This window comes from Paramisgurnus dabryanus, chromosome 10 (genome assembly GCF_030506205.2).
Source record: "Paramisgurnus dabryanus chromosome 10, PD_genome_1.1, whole genome shotgun sequence".
Classification (NCBI taxonomy): Eukaryota; Metazoa; Chordata; class Actinopteri; order Cypriniformes; family Cobitidae; genus Paramisgurnus; species Paramisgurnus dabryanus.
The window spans coordinates 21126562-21145182 of NC_133346.1; the positions used below are offsets into that span (position 1 = coordinate 21126562).

General features: G+C 35.0%; 1 protein-coding gene and 2 long non-coding RNA genes across 3 annotated transcripts in view; 1 reads left to right on the forward strand and 2 right to left on the reverse strand.

Annotated features, from left to right (window-relative positions):
* Window positions 1-18621, reverse strand: part of dbh (dopamine beta-hydroxylase (dopamine beta-monooxygenase)) — a 31354-nt gene that overhangs the window by 6923 nt on the left and 5810 nt on the right. Inside the window, exons 5-11 of the mRNA XM_065290379.2 lie at window positions 17990-18092; window positions 16983-17149; window positions 12234-12377; window positions 9711-9749; window positions 9383-9442; window positions 9048-9175; window positions 8464-8623 (exon numbers count right to left, since the gene is read on the reverse strand). Coding sequence (XP_065146451.1) covers window positions 8464-8623; window positions 9048-9175; window positions 9383-9442; window positions 9711-9749; window positions 12234-12377; window positions 16983-17149; window positions 17990-18092 — 801 coding nt within the window. The remainder of the gene's footprint in view (window positions 1-8463; window positions 8624-9047; window positions 9176-9382; window positions 9443-9710; window positions 9750-12233; window positions 12378-16982; window positions 17150-17989; window positions 18093-18621) is intronic.
* Window positions 4282-6619, reverse strand: LOC135785513 (uncharacterized). The gene is made up of 4 exons (XR_010546611.2): window positions 5036-6619; window positions 4806-4953; window positions 4651-4716; window positions 4282-4576 (listed from the first exon to the last, which is right to left on the reverse strand). It is a non-coding gene; the product is annotated as an uncharacterized lncRNA (long non-coding RNA).
* Window positions 12696-15666, forward strand: LOC135779601 (uncharacterized). Its single transcript, XR_012337684.1, has 3 exons — window positions 12696-13862; window positions 13989-14136; window positions 14854-15666. It is a non-coding gene; the product is annotated as an uncharacterized lncRNA (long non-coding RNA).

Sequence of the window (18621 nt, forward strand, 5' to 3'; positions counted from 1 at the left end):
GAAACAAATTTATGCTTTTCAAACTCAGGTAGTCATCATACTTTTGTCTCTACATACATTTGTTCAAAGTTTCTTGTAGCTAGTGTCAACTGATGTCTGAGATTTTGTAAATTCAACAGATGGTCTTACGTGTGTATTTCTTAAACAAACATGTTGTTGTTCAAACTTAGGCAGTGTTCATACGTTTGTCTTTTCATAAGTTGTTCATAGTTTTTATTTGTTAGCGTCAACTAATGACAGAGATTTTGTAAACTCATCAGATTCAAACAAAACTCATTCATTTCTGTAGTTTATGTAACACCTTGTCAAACTCTTAAAGGTAGTACTATCTGTTTAAAACAACAATGCAGAGTATTTTAGATTTACTTGATAAATCTTTTACATCAAATCAAACTAGGATAGCAATACGTTTGAATCTGTAACAGGTGATACCACCAATAGCGTGTTGTACATAACAAAGTCTGTAAAATAATAAAGATTGATTAGGTTTTTATTTAGTAAACCTTTTAACACAAAGTGTAGAGTCTTTTGTATGTAACAACAAAGATGCGATGAAACAACGCAAAACAAGAGAGGATGCGTTTGTTAAAACACATATAAATTAAGATGCATACATCTACAAATGGGGCAATGTTTGAAATAGTTTGGCCGTATAGCCTCTAAATTCGGGACCAATAGATTAAAGACATTGCCCCATTTGTAGATGTATGCATCTTAATTTATATGTGTTTTAACAAACGCATCCTCTCTTGTTTTGCGTTGTTTCATCGCATCTTTGTTGTTACATACAAAAGACTCTACACTTTGTGTTAAAAGGTTTACTAAATAAAAACCTAATCAATCTTTATTATTTTACAGACTTTGTTATGTACAACACGCTATTGGTGGTATCACCTGTTACAGATTCAAACGTATTGCTATCCTAGTTTGATTTGATGTAAAAGATTTATCAAGTAAATCTAAAATACTCTGCATTGTTGTTTTAAACAGATAGTACTACCTTTAAGAGTTTGACAAGGTGTTACATAAACTACAGAAATGAATGAGTTTTGTTTGAATCTGATGAGTTTACAAAATCTCTGTCATTAGTTGACGCTAACAAATAAAAACTATGAACAACTTATGAAAAGACAAACGTATGAACACTGCCTAAGTTTGAACAACAACATGTTTGTTTAAGAAATACACACGTAAGACCATCTGTTGAATTTACAAAATCTCAGACATCAGTTGACACTAGCTACAAGAAACTTTGAACAAATGTATGTAGAGACAAAAGTATGATGACTACCTGAGTTTGAAAAGCATAAATTTGTTTCAGAAAATACACATGTAAGAACATATGATGAAATTTACAAATCTCATACATGAGTTGACACTAGCGAAGAAAAACTATGAACAACTTATCGAAAGACAAACGTATGAAGACTGTCTAAGATTGAAAAGAAAAAGTTTGTTTAAGAAAATACACAAGTAAGAAACATCTGATGAATTTACAAAATCTCAGACATTAGTTGTCGCTAGCGAAGAAAAACTTTGATCAGGTGTTTGAGGCGACAAACGTGTGTATCCTAACTAAGTTTGAAAAGAAAAGTTTGTTTCAGAAAAATACGCGAACCTAGCAACATCATTAACAAACCATAGTTAAAATATAATTTCATGTTTGCTTATTATGCACTGATAGATGTTGACCTTAGTTGTACCTAACCCCACAGGCATACCAAGGGTCTGCTCCACTTCATAAAAATCCTGTCATTGGGGGGTTTTGTGCTGTAAGTTGTAAAGCTAAAGACACTGATTGACCTTAAAACCTAATCTAACCTAATACCAGGTTAGGATGTTCGAATAGTATATTTTTATTTTTATTATTAAGTCTAGTGTGTCTCTGTAAGCCATGGCAATTTTGTTAAAATGTTTTGTCTTTAAATAAATGTTTGTTGTCACGTTAGTGACATCCTGGCTTATAACATCGTCAACTTTGATAAATAATATTTGCTAACATTTTATTGTTCCCTAAATGGATAACAGAGGGTTTTAAGGTTACATTAATTAAAAAACAACACCACAATGTGAGATAAAATGTCTTAAACCTTTTAAGTTTCTTTAAATCGCAAATAATGCATAACATGATTTAATCAGTATCTGTGTAATAAAGCCTACATCTAAAAAACCCTTACTTATTGTCAATGAGGACACAGACTTAATATCAAAACTTTAGTAACAAACAGAGACATCATAGACCCCCATGCAAACACACACACACACACGCACACACACACGCACACACACCTTGCAAAGACACAGGCTCATAAACACGCCCACACATAAACAGCCTGGATGCACACACACACACACACACAGACACATGCGCGATTTGGTGCTGCTCGTGTGACATTAGATATAATCTTACTCATACACACCTAGTTGTTTAATTATGGACTGTGTATAAAACTTTTGGATGTTAAAACAAAAAATTAAGATCGAATAGCTTTTGTCATAAAAGTCACATGGCCGTTTCATTTTAAAACCCTCATGTTTAAATCAAAGGCGTTCTAAATTAGAAATGCTGACAGAATTGCATTTGTTGTATAATAAACACATAGAGGTTGGGATCCACAGCGGACACAAAACCAGGAAATGGGGTCAAAATGTCTTAAACAATAAAAAGGTTCTTAAAGCCATAAGAGCGCCTCAGCGTACGTTCTCTGGCAACTGTGGTTCGCGCATTCATGTGTTTTAATCAGAGCCTTGATTAAAGAATTCACTAAATCTAAAATTAAACCCTTATTTTGTCAGAGCGGCCAGAATTACATTTTATTGTGTAATAAACACATATTCCCTGTTGGTTTTAAGATGTCATTAATTTAAAACAAACCCCATAAGATGATTTGAAAATGTCTTTAATCGTTTAAAAAAAAGTTTCTTATCGGTGTATATGAACACTCATCCGCGTATGTTCTCTATTGTAAACGCTGGTACACAATCTAATGGCGTGATCAGAATATTGTGCACGAAAAGATTAAGATTTTATTTATATTAAAATAAATACCCTTTAGTCTAAAGACTATAGTATTGTTGGGACCCCGGTGATTTTGACACCGTTCATCGCTATACACATACTGAATATTTCATTAAATAATTTGTTACAACCAAATGCTTTATTTTTGTCAATGTGCTATTACATTTTTTACCACTACAGTTTTAAAAAGACCCTAGTTTACAACCCGCCACCTGCTGTGAACAGCCATCATCTCCAACACACTGTTATAAGACCAGCATCAGAAACAGAAAAATATCTGCTCAGAAAATATAGCTTATAGTTAAATAGATAATAGTACATTTAAGTTTAACCAGTTACAACTAAAATATTTTATTCTTGCGTGACTTTAAAGAAGTCTATTGACAAAACAAACGTATATATCAAGTTGTATTTATAAGATAGACGCAGTCATTTGTCCTAAAATCTAAAATAATAATTTATTTTTGTCAGAGCAGACACTATAAGACTCTTTGTATAATATACACATATTAACACATGTTTTAAGAAGCCTTTAATTAAAAATAAAACCCCAAAATGGGGTGAATACGTCTTAAAAACATTTAAAAGTTTATTAACGTCATATATAAGTTTCTCTGTCACCATCTGTGCACGTATACACATGTCTTAGTCAGAGACTTGGTTAAAGACTCCCCTAAATCTAAAATAAAATCCTATTTTGTCATAGTGGACAGAATTACATTTATTAAGATTATTTTAAAACGGCATATATGAACACTCACCCGGCGCTTTGTCAGGCACCGTCGGATCTTTAATACGTGTGAATCTATAGAGCAGGTCATGAAAAGATTCACGGAACTCATGAATCGTTTAAAATTTTATTTAGTTTAGACTTTCGTCTAAAGATTATAGTATTGCCGGCTCGGAAGGTTATGGCTCAGATCATTGCTTAAACTATACACGTATACGGAATATTTCATTAAATAACTTGTGATGTTACAAACAAATGTTTTAATCGTAGCATTGTTCATGATTTGTCTAAATCTAAAATAAACATTTTACTTTTTTGACACCGTAATGGGGGATTGTTTTACCAACATTGAGTTTTAGAAATCTTTAATCGCTTTACAACACGCACCCCTGTGAAAGAATGCTGGTCTTGTGCGAAAGGAGGGATGAAGGGTGATATCTGACATCAAATGCCTAAACACAAGCTGTCACACGAGCCCGTCATTAAACATAACAGCATACGCTTGACATAAAACACACACAGTCAATTGATCTAAAATCTAATATAAAAATTTATTTATGTCAGAGCAGACAATATAAGACTCATTGTATAATATACACATTTTCACACATGTTTTAAGAAGCCTTTAATTAAAAATAAACCCTAAAATGCGGTGAAAACGTCTTAAACAAGCTCTGTGGACAAATCAAACTAGGTATCCAGTATCCGAAATGTTTTAAATCCAATTTGCCACAAAATGTTTAAAATGTCCCCAGACAAATCCAAAAAGTCTCTGATTTTAATCTTTTTTAAAGATACGTCCAAAGCGTTGTGGTCTGTATCCTAACCTGTAAACAGATAAAAACAAGTTATTAGGACAAATATCTAAATAAAAAAATTTTCTTATGCAAGATAAACGTACCGTGGAGATCCGCTATATATTTTGCAATAGTACACACAACGTTCGCTTTGCCTCTGATATCCAAACCTTTAAAACAGATAACACATGTTATTAGAAAATATTAAACCAAACCAGTTTGTTTAAATCTATTGTAACAGGATTAAATAAAAACACACCGGACAACACGAGCCAGTCGGCGTCTCTTTTGTTCCAAGATTTCCGTGTTACGCTGCGGGAGGTTCTAGTCTCGGTCTGACTTTTTTGTTCAGGCCACTCTTCTCTGCGATTTACCAGGAATAGTTAATACCAGTTTAGACAATTTCGCTGCAATACCAGAGATCGAATTTTTAGTTTTTAAATAAATCATACAAAATACTGGAACGAACACCGCGAAACACATACATACCAATAGACTTGAGTATAACAGCTCTGCTCCATCCAAACTGATTCCGGGAGATCTCTTGTCGCTCCCCAATAAAGGTTCGGTCATAAACTTTCAAAGATTACATCACACGACCCCCACACAAACACACACTGACATAATATCAGCATCAGAAAACTTTGTGTCTGAACAGAAAATAGACTAGTTCGATAGAAAATATCGGCTTTAAGTTTAACCAGTTACAACTAAAATATTTTATTCTTGCGTGACTTTAAAGAAGTCTCTTTACAAAACAAACGTATTATCAAGTTGTATTTATAAGACACACTCAGTCAATTCCCCTAAACCTAAAAATACTTTATTTTTGTCAGAGCAGACAATATAAGACTCTTTGTATAATATACACATATTCACACATGTTTTAAGAAGCCTTTAATTAAAAATAAAACCCCAAAATGGGGTGAATACGTCTTAAAAACATTTAAAAGATTATTAACGTCATATATAAGTTTCTCTGTCACCATCTGTGCACGTATACACATGTCTTAATCAGAGACTTGGTTAAAGATTCCACTAAATCTAAAATAAAATCCTATTTTGCCATAGTGGACAGAATTACATTTATTAACATTATTTTAAAATGGCAGATATGAACACTCACCCGGCGCTTTGTCAGGCACCGCCGGATCTTTAATACGCGTGAAACTATAGTGCAGGTTATGAAAAGATTCACGGAATTCCTGAACCGTTTAAAAATTTATTTAGTTTAGACTATCGTCTAAAGAATGTAGTATTGACGGCTCCGAAGGTAATGGCTCAGGTCATTGCTTAAACTATACCCGTATACAGAATATTTAATTAAATAACTTGTGATGTTACAATCAAAAGTTTTAATCAGAGACATGGTTAAAGATTCCCCTAAATCTAAAATAAATTCCTATTTTGCCATAGTGGACAGAATTACATTTATTAACTTTATTTTAAATGACAGATATGAACAATCACCCGACGCTTTGTCAGACACCGCCGGCTCTTTAATACGCGTGAAACTGTAGACCAGGTCATGAAAAGATTCCCGGACTTCGTGAACCGTTTAAAATTTTATTTAGTTCAGACTTTGTGTCTGATCAGAAACTATAGCTCGATAGAAAACATCGGCTTTAAGCGTAGCCTGGTACATCTAATATATATATATATATATGATTAGTGATTGCCTTTAAATAAACTTATGCTGTTGCAAAACTTTAGATTCAACAACACACCCGCGGTGTGAAAGTCAGTATTGAGAAGCGCACGGGGCGAGCAAAGGTGGGAGGATGGTTGAGATCTGACATCAAATGTCAATAAACAGTAAATGTCGAAACACGAGCCGTCATTAAACATGACACCATACGCTTAACATAAAACACACTCAGGAAAAACAATCACCCTAAATGACCGGCAATAAAACCATTAAATACTTTCTGTCTAAAGTTGACAACTTGTACAGATTTTGATTGATGGTCCCGCCCCCCTGTCAAAGGGTCATAAAAACGACCTGTCAGACAGCAACTGTCACCGGGTGGGGGAGGGGGTCATAAAAGTTTGACGAGTGCCGTCCCTATACAACTACTTACATGCATGCATAAATACTAAATACAATGAATACTATATCTTCAATGGCCTACAAAATAAATAACTGATTAAAAAACAAGATTCTGTTTATAAAGACTTATCTTTTGTTAACATTAATGCATTTTCACTTTAAAACTAACTTTAAATTCTTATATTTTTAAAACTGTGCTGAGCATTTAGTTAGTGAGTGGCAATTTTCTGCAAATTTGTATATTCCAAAAACTATATAAACATAAAGCTTATAAACATATATACTCTCACACAATTTTGTTTTATTTTCAACACAAGTTGCTGTGTGTGGTTGTTAAATAAAGTGTCTTGTGTTTATGCTCAAGTGGGCTCAGTGATATGTTAATAAACATATATGGATATTATGGTGTTTTCTGGGTCAAAGAGGGAAAACTCACTGTTTTATGTATTGAAAGAAACTAATGCATTATATGATGTAGATTACCTAGATATTACATTTTAATTAGACTATAAATTGAGGGTATGGGGGGCCTCCAAAACCTCTCAGCCCCAGGGCCTCACATTAGGTTAAGGCGGCCCTGGGTACGTTGCACAGTGACTCTCGGGAATCGCGTGAGTCCAAGATGGCGTCATTTACCGGAAGCTAGTTATTATAGTTTATAAAGTTTAAAATTAATGCACTTTTTTGGAGTTTAAAGTCAGACTTTGTTCCCTGATCCGTGTTTTCTCTCATTATATGCTTGGAAAACTCCAAATGTGTTTGTCTGAAAGATGATGGGCATATGCATTTCAAATTGCTTGAGGGTGAGTAAATCATGGGGTAATTTTAATATTTGTCCCTTTAAAGGGAAACTCCACTTTTTTAAAAAATGTGCTTATTTTCCAGCTCCCATAGAGATAAATATTTGATTTTTATCGTTTTGGAATCCATTCAGCTGATCTCTGAGTTTGGCGGTACCACTTTTAGCATAGCTTAGCATAATTCATTGAATCTGATTAGACCATTAGCATGGTGCAAGAGTTTGGATATTTTTCCTATTTAAAACTTGACTCTTCTGTAGTTACATCGTGTACTAAGACTGACAGAAAATTTAAAGTTACGATTTTCTAGGCTGATAGGGCTAGGAACTATACTCTTATTCGGGCATTGTAAGGAATTTGCTGCCGTAATATGGCTGCAGCAGGCACAATGATATTACGCAGCGCACGAAAATAGTCCCCTTGGTAACTTTAAATATCTTTATAATAGCAGGGGACTATTTTCTGGCACTGCGTAATATCATTGCACCTGCTGCAGCCATGGTATGCCAGCAAAGTTCAGATTATTACGCTAAATTAGAGTATACTGAAGTTCCTAACCATATCTGCCTAGAAAATCGCAACTTTTTATTTTCTGTTGGTCTTAGTACACGATGTAATCTCAGAAGGGTCAAGTTTTAAATAGGAAAAATATCAAAACTCTTTAGTTATTTTTGGACGCGATGCTAATGGTCTAATCAGATTCAATAGATTATGCTAAGCTATGCTAAAAGTGGTACTGCCAGACCCAGAGATCAGCTGAATAGATTCCAAAACGCTAAAAATCAAATGTGTAACTCTAGGGGAACTGTAAAATTAGCAAATGTTTCTATTGTACTGTAAGTTAATTGTAACCAACAGTTGAGTTTGTCCATATTTTACCCAACCATAAATTGGAATCAGACATTTCGGATAGATTTTCTGGAGTTATTTAATCAACTCCGTAATTCTCATTTGTCAGCTTAACATTCACGGTACATGATGCAAATTTAATGCCAATTCTTTGAGCAGTTTGCATAAGATAAAGTAGTTACTAAATACAGGGTCTTTAAATGTGCAGATGTACTCACAGGAAAGAGCTCAGCTGTGGATTGGTTACAGTGCATGGAGATGGGTGAGGAGGTGTAGAGAGAGTTCAACACCTCCCCGCTGAAGGAGTCCCAGGTTATCGAGGAGAACTCCTCTTCAACACTTGTTTGAGGACAAGTGCAGCTCTCACGTGCCTGAAACCTACATATAGTAGAGGAAATTGAATCAAATGGACACAAACTGTAGTTATACGGTTGGATGGGCAAGACACCACCACCATCATAATCCCTCAATGTTTGCTTATAAGGATTGGAAAATGCAATTTGCAAGTACAATGCATCATCGAAGAAAACCTATTTGCTAGTCACTCGGTCCTCGGGATGTTAGTCTCAAAGCACCGACATCAGTTTCACGTATCTGTTTATTGTAATAGCCCGACTGGGTCATAACTCTGTAATACACGACATCATTTCCCCCTGCGATGCTATTTTTAGGGTTTTCATCACTTTGCTACGTAATGATGACTTCCACGGAAGTGTGCGCGATGTAATTTCATGCAAGGGTCGCGTCTGATGTTTTGGTGTCAAATTAGTCTCGGCAAATGTTCCTCGAGCTCCTCGCGTACCTGTTAATGATGCTGAAGTATTTCTGCAGGTAATCCGGGTCCACGTGACTCTTGCACAGCTCCAGCTGCGTGCGTGGGTAATAATGCACATAATTGACGCACATCTCTTCCATAATCCCAAAGCCGCCCTGCACAGGATAAACTTATTTAAATGCGGCCTGCACTTCATTCTATCTACAAAGCACTGCTAAAATGACAGTAAATAAACACCTGTACTTTATATTTATACATTCAATATATGACACGCTGCTATGCTTGAGCTGTATGTGACCCTCATATAGTCTCAATCGAATTAAAAGTTTGATTGAATGTTCTTTACATTGATGTGTACTTACCACGGTAGCTTTGTTCCTGTCTTCTGTATTGTATATACACTTGGTTATGAGCACATCACCCTGTGGGGTAGACACACGCGGGCACACACATCATGTTCAGATCAGCTTTAGCATTGGGATATTTGTGGATGGTGCTGTATGTGAGTTTCAGACACTTGGCAGGTTAGCATTAAACTGGCATGTGCAGTGCTGTATGTGGGTGTGCTGCTGGGTATTGAGTCTAAATGCAGGAGATCTGGCTTTTGTTAGGTCGCTTGCTGGCTATGTCTGCAATACCTCTCTTTCTGTCATCTGAATATGCCACGGTTTTTAAACATAATGAACTTACTGGCAAAACAGTCACCATCTTCTTCAGTACACGGATGATCTGGATCAAAAATGAAAAGGTTACAAATGTTAGTGTTGAAGACTTTCTTTTAGAACTGGAAGCAAGTAATTATTTGTTTAATTATTGCCAGAATCGGGTAAACACATATGTAAAGGTACTTGTTTGTTAGTGTTTTCGATAGGAAAAAAATATGTAAAATGTGTGATTAAAGTAGCAAAGACAAACTGTTCAGAAATGCAGCAGATATATGGGGGCAGCTAACATGACAGCCAGCAAATAACAGTAATTATAATCTTATTATAGCCTATATAATAATACGCTTTTATTAAATATAAGTACAATTATAGTCAGTTTTTATAGCTTTATAGTTTTTTCATATTTGCACAATTAAATGATATTGGGTAATGCAGAAAAGCTAAAAGGCAGACTTTTTTAAATAAATACACATTTTATATATATACCATACATAAAAGAAAACTTCAACTTCTTGCTTTATACTTCTGTAATGTAATGCATTTCCAATAGGCTTTATGCCCAGCTGCACTACTTCCTGAACGTCAGCCAGCTTCTTGTTTCCTGTCTGCCATTATTGGACAAACTGATTAATCCAGGTGTGCCTGACCTCAGTAATCACAACAACAATCAGACACACCTATATTATTCAGTTTGTCCAATAATGGCAGACAGGAAACAAGGAGCTGGCTGAAGTTCAGGAAGTAGTGCAGCTGGGCATAAAGCCTATTAAACCCACATAAAAATACTGTGGTTTAATATTTACTATAGTAAAATGTAGTTTCATTTATTGCAAAAAAACATTTGCACTTAAATTTTTAAGTATAATCAACTTGGATTTCCAAGTCATTTCAACGTTTATATTTTTTATCTTGACTAGTGATGAGAAGCTGTAAGTTAAAGGCGGGGTGCATGATTTTTGAGAAACGCTTTGGAAAAGGGAGTCGGGCCGAGTACCAAAACACACTTGTAGCCAATCAGCAGTAAGGGGCGTGTCTACTAACTGACCTCATTGACTAGGTTGCGTATATGTGGGGCAGGTCTATCAAAAGAAGGTCCAGATTCTATTGGGGCAGGGGGCGTGTTTCAACATTGGCTTTCAGAGATCGTCCGCCTTTAACATAAATTAGTTGAATTGGCTTAACTTAAAATGTCAAAGTTAAAACGACCTAAAAATACAAGTTGATTATACTTAAAAATGTAAGTGCAAAGAATTTTTATTATGGTGAACTGTAATATTTACTATGGAGAGGTTCATAAGGTCCATAAAATACTACAGCTTTCTGTAGTAAATACTGTACTTAAGTATACTACAGTATGGGGAAGAGGATAATCAATCAGAGCAAATATTGGAGGGGGAATTTTGTAATCCATCAGGAAATGATTGGATTGAAAGTCAATAGGATCTTATGGGCTTTTGGATCATCGCAGAAAAATACAAATAAAAATTAGGGCTGTCAAAAGATCACAATATCACAATAAAATAAAAGTTTAAGAAAAAAAATAATGTGTATATATAGATAGATAGATAGATAGATAGATAGATAGATAGATAGATAGATAGATAGATAGATAGATAGATAGATAGATAGATAGATAGATAGATATAGATCAATTATATCAAAATCTAAATAAATATATATACATGTAAACGTTTCTAAAATACATGCATCCATGTGTGTGTATTTATAAATACAAAATAATTACACACAGTGCACACACATATATATATTATGCAATCACAAACTTTTATTTTGTATGCGATTAATCGTGATTAATCTTTTGACAGACCTAATAAAAATATGATCAACAAAAGTATAAGATACTTACACATTTTGTCTATCATGTAGATGAACACAACTTTTATGATATTTCGAGGTCTGAATGTGTTTACTACAAATTAAAAGCTAACCTTAGGATATAAGTACGTCATCACGATCAAGCTTCCGAAACTTCAATAAATACATTTAAATACTCTTTGAATTCATCTTTTTAGGAATGGTGCCCGTGTTGTATTGTTTTTGAGATTCTCATCAAGTGTGATGATGTTGAAAGTTTTCGACAATGTGTGTAGTCCCATATAGCAACATGTTAGCAATGCTATTACCAGCGAATGGGGTCTGTTTTATGTCACAGAATGAAACTTTAAATTATCTTGAACTTGTAAGGCGTTTAAACAAAAACCTATTCACTTTGGTATGAGAGAACCAGAAGTACTAAAATCCAACTAATTTCTAGGTTTTGCCTACAAAATTACAGTATGTCATTCCTGAAGCTCTACTGGAAAATGGAGCAGTGCAGATAGGTGGGCGTGGTCTCTGTAGGACATGTGTATTGAAGGGGAGAAGCTAAAAATTAGAGCGCTTGGCGATGTCAGTCGAAAGAACAATTCGCTTTCATTAATTTAAAATCTGAACTCATGCTCCAAAATGAACACTCACCACCAAGATCCAAATGTAAGTATAAAATAATTTATTGCAACTTATTTGCATGAGTTGATAGAATGAATACCTGGTAATGTGTGCTGTAGTGTTTGTCCTCTTGTACCACCTCAGTCTCTTTACCTCCTCGTACCAGGACAGTTCTGACCCCAAGCCCGGCCAGGTGAGTATGCAGCTGTGATGCAAAGATGTGTATACCTCCTGCAGGAAGTGCCTGAATATGATCAAATAACAATATTCATTCAAACTATTAATATTAACCAAATCTTTACATTTTCAGGGAAAATGGCTAATGTGTTCTGATTGGGTTTGGTCACTTGGGCAGTACCCAGTTCCATGTTACATATTTGGTACCAATATGTACATTTGAGATACTAATATGAAAAATTTTATCGCAAAGCTGTACTTTTGGAAAGTGACAGTGTGCTATGTGGTTTTCAGTCCAAATTCTAGTCCCTCGATATGGTTGATACTATGCTGCCCTACAAAGCCAAAGCGCTGTTACTACACTGCAAAAAATGGACTTGGTGGGTCTTTGAATTTAAATAAAATAAACATGTATATGCAACACAAAATATTTATATTCCTTGTGTAAACATAATTTAATTGATTAGGATGAAAATGTTTTGTTTGAATGTAAAATGAACACATTATTCTCACATTGATTAAAATTGATTGAATTGAATACTTAAAGCAATAAAATTGAGTTTGCACACAAAATGGCACCCCCTGAGCAGAAGGTGGCAGTAACGCTCAATAAAAAGGACGTCAATCGCCATAAAAGAAGAATAAACATCGTTTGTTTTGGGCGCCAAAATGAAGACTCAGCAGCAGTCAGTCAGAAGAACTCTCTCAGACGGACACCACGTTATTAAAGTAAGTTCTATTATTTATTTATGTTCACTTTATACGTGATACATCTTCACTAGATAGACAGTTTTTTTTACAATATGTAGCCATTGCAATGACTTGTAGTAAAAATGAGTTTGGAGGATGTTGGTGGAGTAAGTTAACGTTACAGTCAGTCAGTCAGTCAGTCAGTCAGTCAGTCAGTCAGTCAGTCAGTCAGTCAGTGTAAGGCTCATAAAGAAAAACAGCGTTTTAAAAATGTCAGCTGTATAACGTTATTTCACGTTTGGTAGTTTTATCCGAGTTGAAAACTGACAGATTTGAGTTGACTTTTGAGGCACTTTTTACTCAGTTGTTCTATGGAAACGGTTCAGGACAAATAAAACGCTAACCAAACGTTATTCTGTCCAGAGTAACGTTATCCATGTAAGTAATTTACCAGATTATATCAATTGACTACATTAATAATGACATTGTATGAAACAAACTGTCTGCTTAATCAGATGAACAGACCCGCGTCAGTTATTCGTGACTTCACTACGCCACGAGCAACACTTGATTCAATTAGAAAAAGCTTTTTTTAAATGCCTCGCGTGAAGTCTGGTATATTAACTGAAAAAAAATCGCTTTGAAGTGACCACACCTTAAAGCTGACATTTTCAGAAGAGAACCTTGTTTTAAGATCTCATTTTGTCCAAAATTGCGTCCTATGACAGATATAATACTTATTTCATTATTGCTCTGTGTATGTGTGACGTTAATCATTTGAGGTTATGTGTTGATTTCACCTCTGAATATTTCCTCTTATAGGTCCATCATCCTTGCATGCGCTACACACTCAAAAGCATTGGTAAGTAATTCCTATCACTGTTTTACTGCTGTTTGGAGCTAAATCTTATTTTTGTAACTAATATACATGTATTATTCTTTGACTCGCAGTACTCAAATATACAATGGTTGGTTAATTTGTTTTCAGATAAATGCTGAATTTAAAAGAATCACTACTGTCTTATGTTCCTGCGTGTCACCTGGACCTCCAATCCAAAAACCTGACGAAACTCTTCTATCAGAAAGGAGGACAGCTAGCAAACAGACTTCAAACAATGAATGATCAAATGACAGAAGTAAGTAATATAGATTCATAGACATAAAAATGTGTAAACATTGTTGGAGGTACAGAAAATGTAGTATGTTTTAGTTACATCTTTTGGCACAAGGGTCATTAAAACACCTGGGAAGATTTAAAGGGGTAGTTCACCCAAAAATAAAAATTCTCATCACTTACTCCCTATCATGTTGTTACAAACCTTTATAAATGTCTTTGTTCTGATGAACACTATGGAAGATATTTTGAGGAATGTTTGTTCCCAAACCAATCATAAGCCCCATTCACTTCCATAGTGAGGAAATATAATACTATGGAAGTGAATGGGGCTCATGAACAGTTTGGTTGCAAACATTCCTCAAAATAAATGTCTTCCTTCGTGTTCATCAGAACAAAGACATTTATACAGGTTTATAACAACATGACAGTGAGAAAATGAGATAATTCACTTTTGCTGTGATTGTCAGGTATGGTAGCACACACTCGAATTGTGGCCTCTTTATTTAACTCATTCCAGTCTAGTAAACGCGCACACACACCTGGAGCAGTGGACAGTGCAGCTGCCTTGCTTTGTAACCCATATATTTGTAACCAATTGTAATATGCTGTGGCAATGCACATGGGTCTGTACACTTACATTTATATTTGTTTGCATTGTACTAATTTCCAATGACACTTTTATTGTAACAGTAACTTTTTTTCTGTTTCTTTAACTACATTTGTCTGTTTTGTACAGGGCATGGATGAAGTCAGCATCAGTGAGGTCATTTGAAGACACCACTGTTGGGATTTGTGCTCTCAAACAACATGCTTCTTGTGATGAAGAAGAGGATCTTTGTATAGTCCTGGAAGGCATGAAGGTGTTGCAACATCGTGCCATGTTGTTTGAGCTGATGTATGCCTTAAACCTGAGCTATCCTGATCTCTGCTTTATTTTTGAAGAAATCCAAAAGATTTAAATGGAACTGCATTGAGCGTAACTTTAACGAACAGTTTCTTTCAGTGAAAGGATCAGAAAGACTGTGCTGCTCATTTATGTTCTTTTTATTTATCTGTTTTAAGCGTTTTTTCTTATTAAACAATTAACCATTGGCTGCTCAAAGTTGATTTTGGAAATGGTTGTTGTATTTTGTTTTTGTTGAATCTTTGATTATCAGTTTATACAAATGCTGTAGCTCTGACTTTCTGAAGGATTGATATTTTCCAGTTTGTAAATCCATTTAAAAAATAATAGTACTTACTGTTTTGCATGTCTCTTTGGAATGCAGTGTTTGTGCTTTAGCACTTCTAAATCTACTGTGATAGTAACTATTTTAAACATTTGGGTCAGTTTTACAGATGGGGCTTTTTCTAGTCCCAGACTTTTGCAATGCCTTAATTTGAAAACATATTGCACTGACATATCTTGACATATATCAGTGCCATTGTTTTGTCTCAAGATGTACTCCAGTGTTGTTTTTGTAAGGTAGGTTTGTTTGTAAACTTTTTTTGTAAAAAATATCCTAATATAACTAGGGCCTAGTCATGGATTAATCTACAACCTGTTTGGGAAATTCCCCCTTTGTATGTACTGCATGTGCTGATTGTTGTAATAGTTATTGACTGTTGTTAAATTAATGTGTAGTGATTTAAATGAATTGACGATCTGAAAGCAGTGGTTTGCCTCAATATCACTAAACTTTTGTTTAAAACTCTTTGCTTTTTATGCCAATGCAAATGTATTTTGTATTTAAAAAAGAAATAAATAACATTTGGATAATTATGGATGATTATTCTGGTTCCAGAAACATAATGAAATTGCTTTAGAGTTACATATTCCCATAATATAAGCATTAAAAAAGCATGTTGGAATTACAGATGAAAATCTAGTCCCCTTACATAATAAAATTACTTAAACATTACAAAATAAATGTGTTATAGTAAAGAGAAATAGCACTTTGAGTCAACATATTTATATTAGACTACTTGAAACAATTAAAATGTTTTGGTCTGACACATAAAAATTAAATGAGGAAAATTATGTTGGTTTAACACAATCGGATTATGTGGGACCGATGTACACATTAAAATTACGTAAATTGAAAGGATTTTTTTTTTCAGTGTATGCATTTGGTCAAAATTAAGGGTTGAAATGGGCTTTGTGAGATCTGTTGTGTCTTGTGACAAAGTCTTCTGGTTCAATTTTTTTCCCATTTCAGAGAAATGTGTGTGCCAAAATTGCAGTAACATGTTTGAATGGCCGGTGTAAAAAACTTTAAGGGCATTTTTCTCGGTTTCAGTGTTTGCATAATTACTGCACTTAGCCTTTGTAGGGCAGTATAGATGAAGTCTTTTTTATGATTATTTTTATCATCCCCCAGGTGAAGCTTATAGGTTTGTTCACTTTTTAATTTACTGTATATAAATAAAATGCCTAATATAATAACATGCTTGAAAACTTTAGTTTGACCTTGTTTAACCAAGTATAACAACGTTTTGTTAATCTTTTTTTTTTGTTGATGAGCTTTGGCTACTTATGAACCTTTTAATACGTTTAGAGATGAGTTTCTAGTGATTGCATAATTTTATGAAGACGCAGTTCATCTTCATTTAAGAATTCATCAGCTTTGGTTGGATCTTCATTTGTTTAGGGTTCATTCAGGGTGAGTTTACAGTAGGAAAAGAGTCGTTCATTATTGATGCTGTAGGGTTTTGTAATTCTGAAAATGTGTCTACGTTAAAATCACTGTCTAGGTTAAGTATAGACCCGATATAGTGTGGCTATATGTAGTCAAAATAAACTTCAATTTGGTAACATGTAATTTTTGTGTCCAACTACAGGTACAACTCTGCTGTTTAGTCTTAAGCAATGTTTGAAGTTCAAACCGTCTGTGTGCATTTGGCGGTGCAGTAGCCAGCCAACTGGAATGAGTGCTGGCGGGGTGGGATGGCCATGACGGGGGTGTAGACGAGCCCGAGCTCCATGATACCCGCATCAAACCTCCTAAGAGACGGAGTGTACCATAAACGAATGCCTGAGGAGTCCTCCCGGCCTGTGAAGCACACACACACACACACAAAACAGGAGAACAGAAATAAGAAAGAGGGCCGGAGAAAGTTGAGGAGATTAGGAGAAATCTTCCTGCCCCCGATTTTAAGGCTTAAGGTAAGTCCTAGACTAAAACACGTTTGAGCTGTCTCAACTAAAAAAAAGACATCTGTTTTCCCTTCTTAAATGCAAGTCCATGGCTTTTTTGTTTTGCCTTTTCCATGACATATAAATCGTTTTTATCAGAACATTAACAGCACACCTCTCCTGAACAAACTGCACAATTTGGATTATGAATATGTGGGGTTAGGACTTGGTGTAATGTAGCTAAATTGCTAGACCATTGGATTAGGCCATGGGTACTGGACTTAACAAGATTGAGCAGTCCTATTACTATGAAAAGGGAACAGTGCTATGACCAATATGGCCGCTGTGACGACTTAAGTCCCGCCTTCTGCTTAAAAGAACCAATCATTAATCGATAAAGACTGATGATTCTCTGAGGGAAGGGATTTGTACAGTCATGTGAGGTGCTTGCCAACCTGCGCATAAGTTGAAACAACCACAAAAAGATGTTTTTAGCACAATATGAGACTAAAAAGCAAACTTTATGGTACAGTTGATGTCAGGTTTAAATGCTGGTCAAACACATGTTGTTTAATTGCGATTTTAGACATATTTGTCTTTCCCTATTCAAGTAGCTAAGACTTTAGTCTTGCATGACAGAGGCATTGCAAAGATGGCCGTCTAGTGACGTGACTAACACTGACTAACGTATGGATTGAATGCACTCTGGATAAGCATCCAAATGTCTTTCATAGTGTCTATGTGTGCATGCATATACCTGATATAAGAAGAGGATTATGGTAATGAACTTCAAGGCGAAGAAACCTAGAAGATCCATCTCCTCCCAAAGGCAAACCAGCATCAGCAGGGTAGTAAAATGCCTGTGCATGTACACAAACAAACATGTGTATGTAACATCATTTTGACATAAGCATGCATGGGAAGTAAATCATCGTTTCGTTTTTTTTATGTTTTTTGCATAGGAATTGTAGGGTTCAAGGTCAACCCTTTAAAGGGGACATTTCACAAGACTTTTTAAAGACGTAAAATAAATCGTTGGTGTCCCCAAAGTACATATGTTCAAAATACCTTATAGATAATTTATTATAGCATGTTAAAATTGCCACTTTGTAGTTGTGTGCAAAAATGTGGTGTTTTTAGGTGTGTCATTTAAATGCAAATGAGCTGATCTCTGCACTAAATGGCAGTGCCGTGGTTGGATAGTGCAGATTAAGGGGTGGTATTATCCCCTTCTGACATCACAAGGGGAGTGAAATTTTAATAATCTATTTATTTATAAGTTACTGGGTTGATCTTTTTCACATTTTCTAGGTTGATAGAAGCACCGGGGACCCAATTATAGCACTTAAACATGGAAAAAGTCAGATTTTCATGATATGTCCCCTTTAT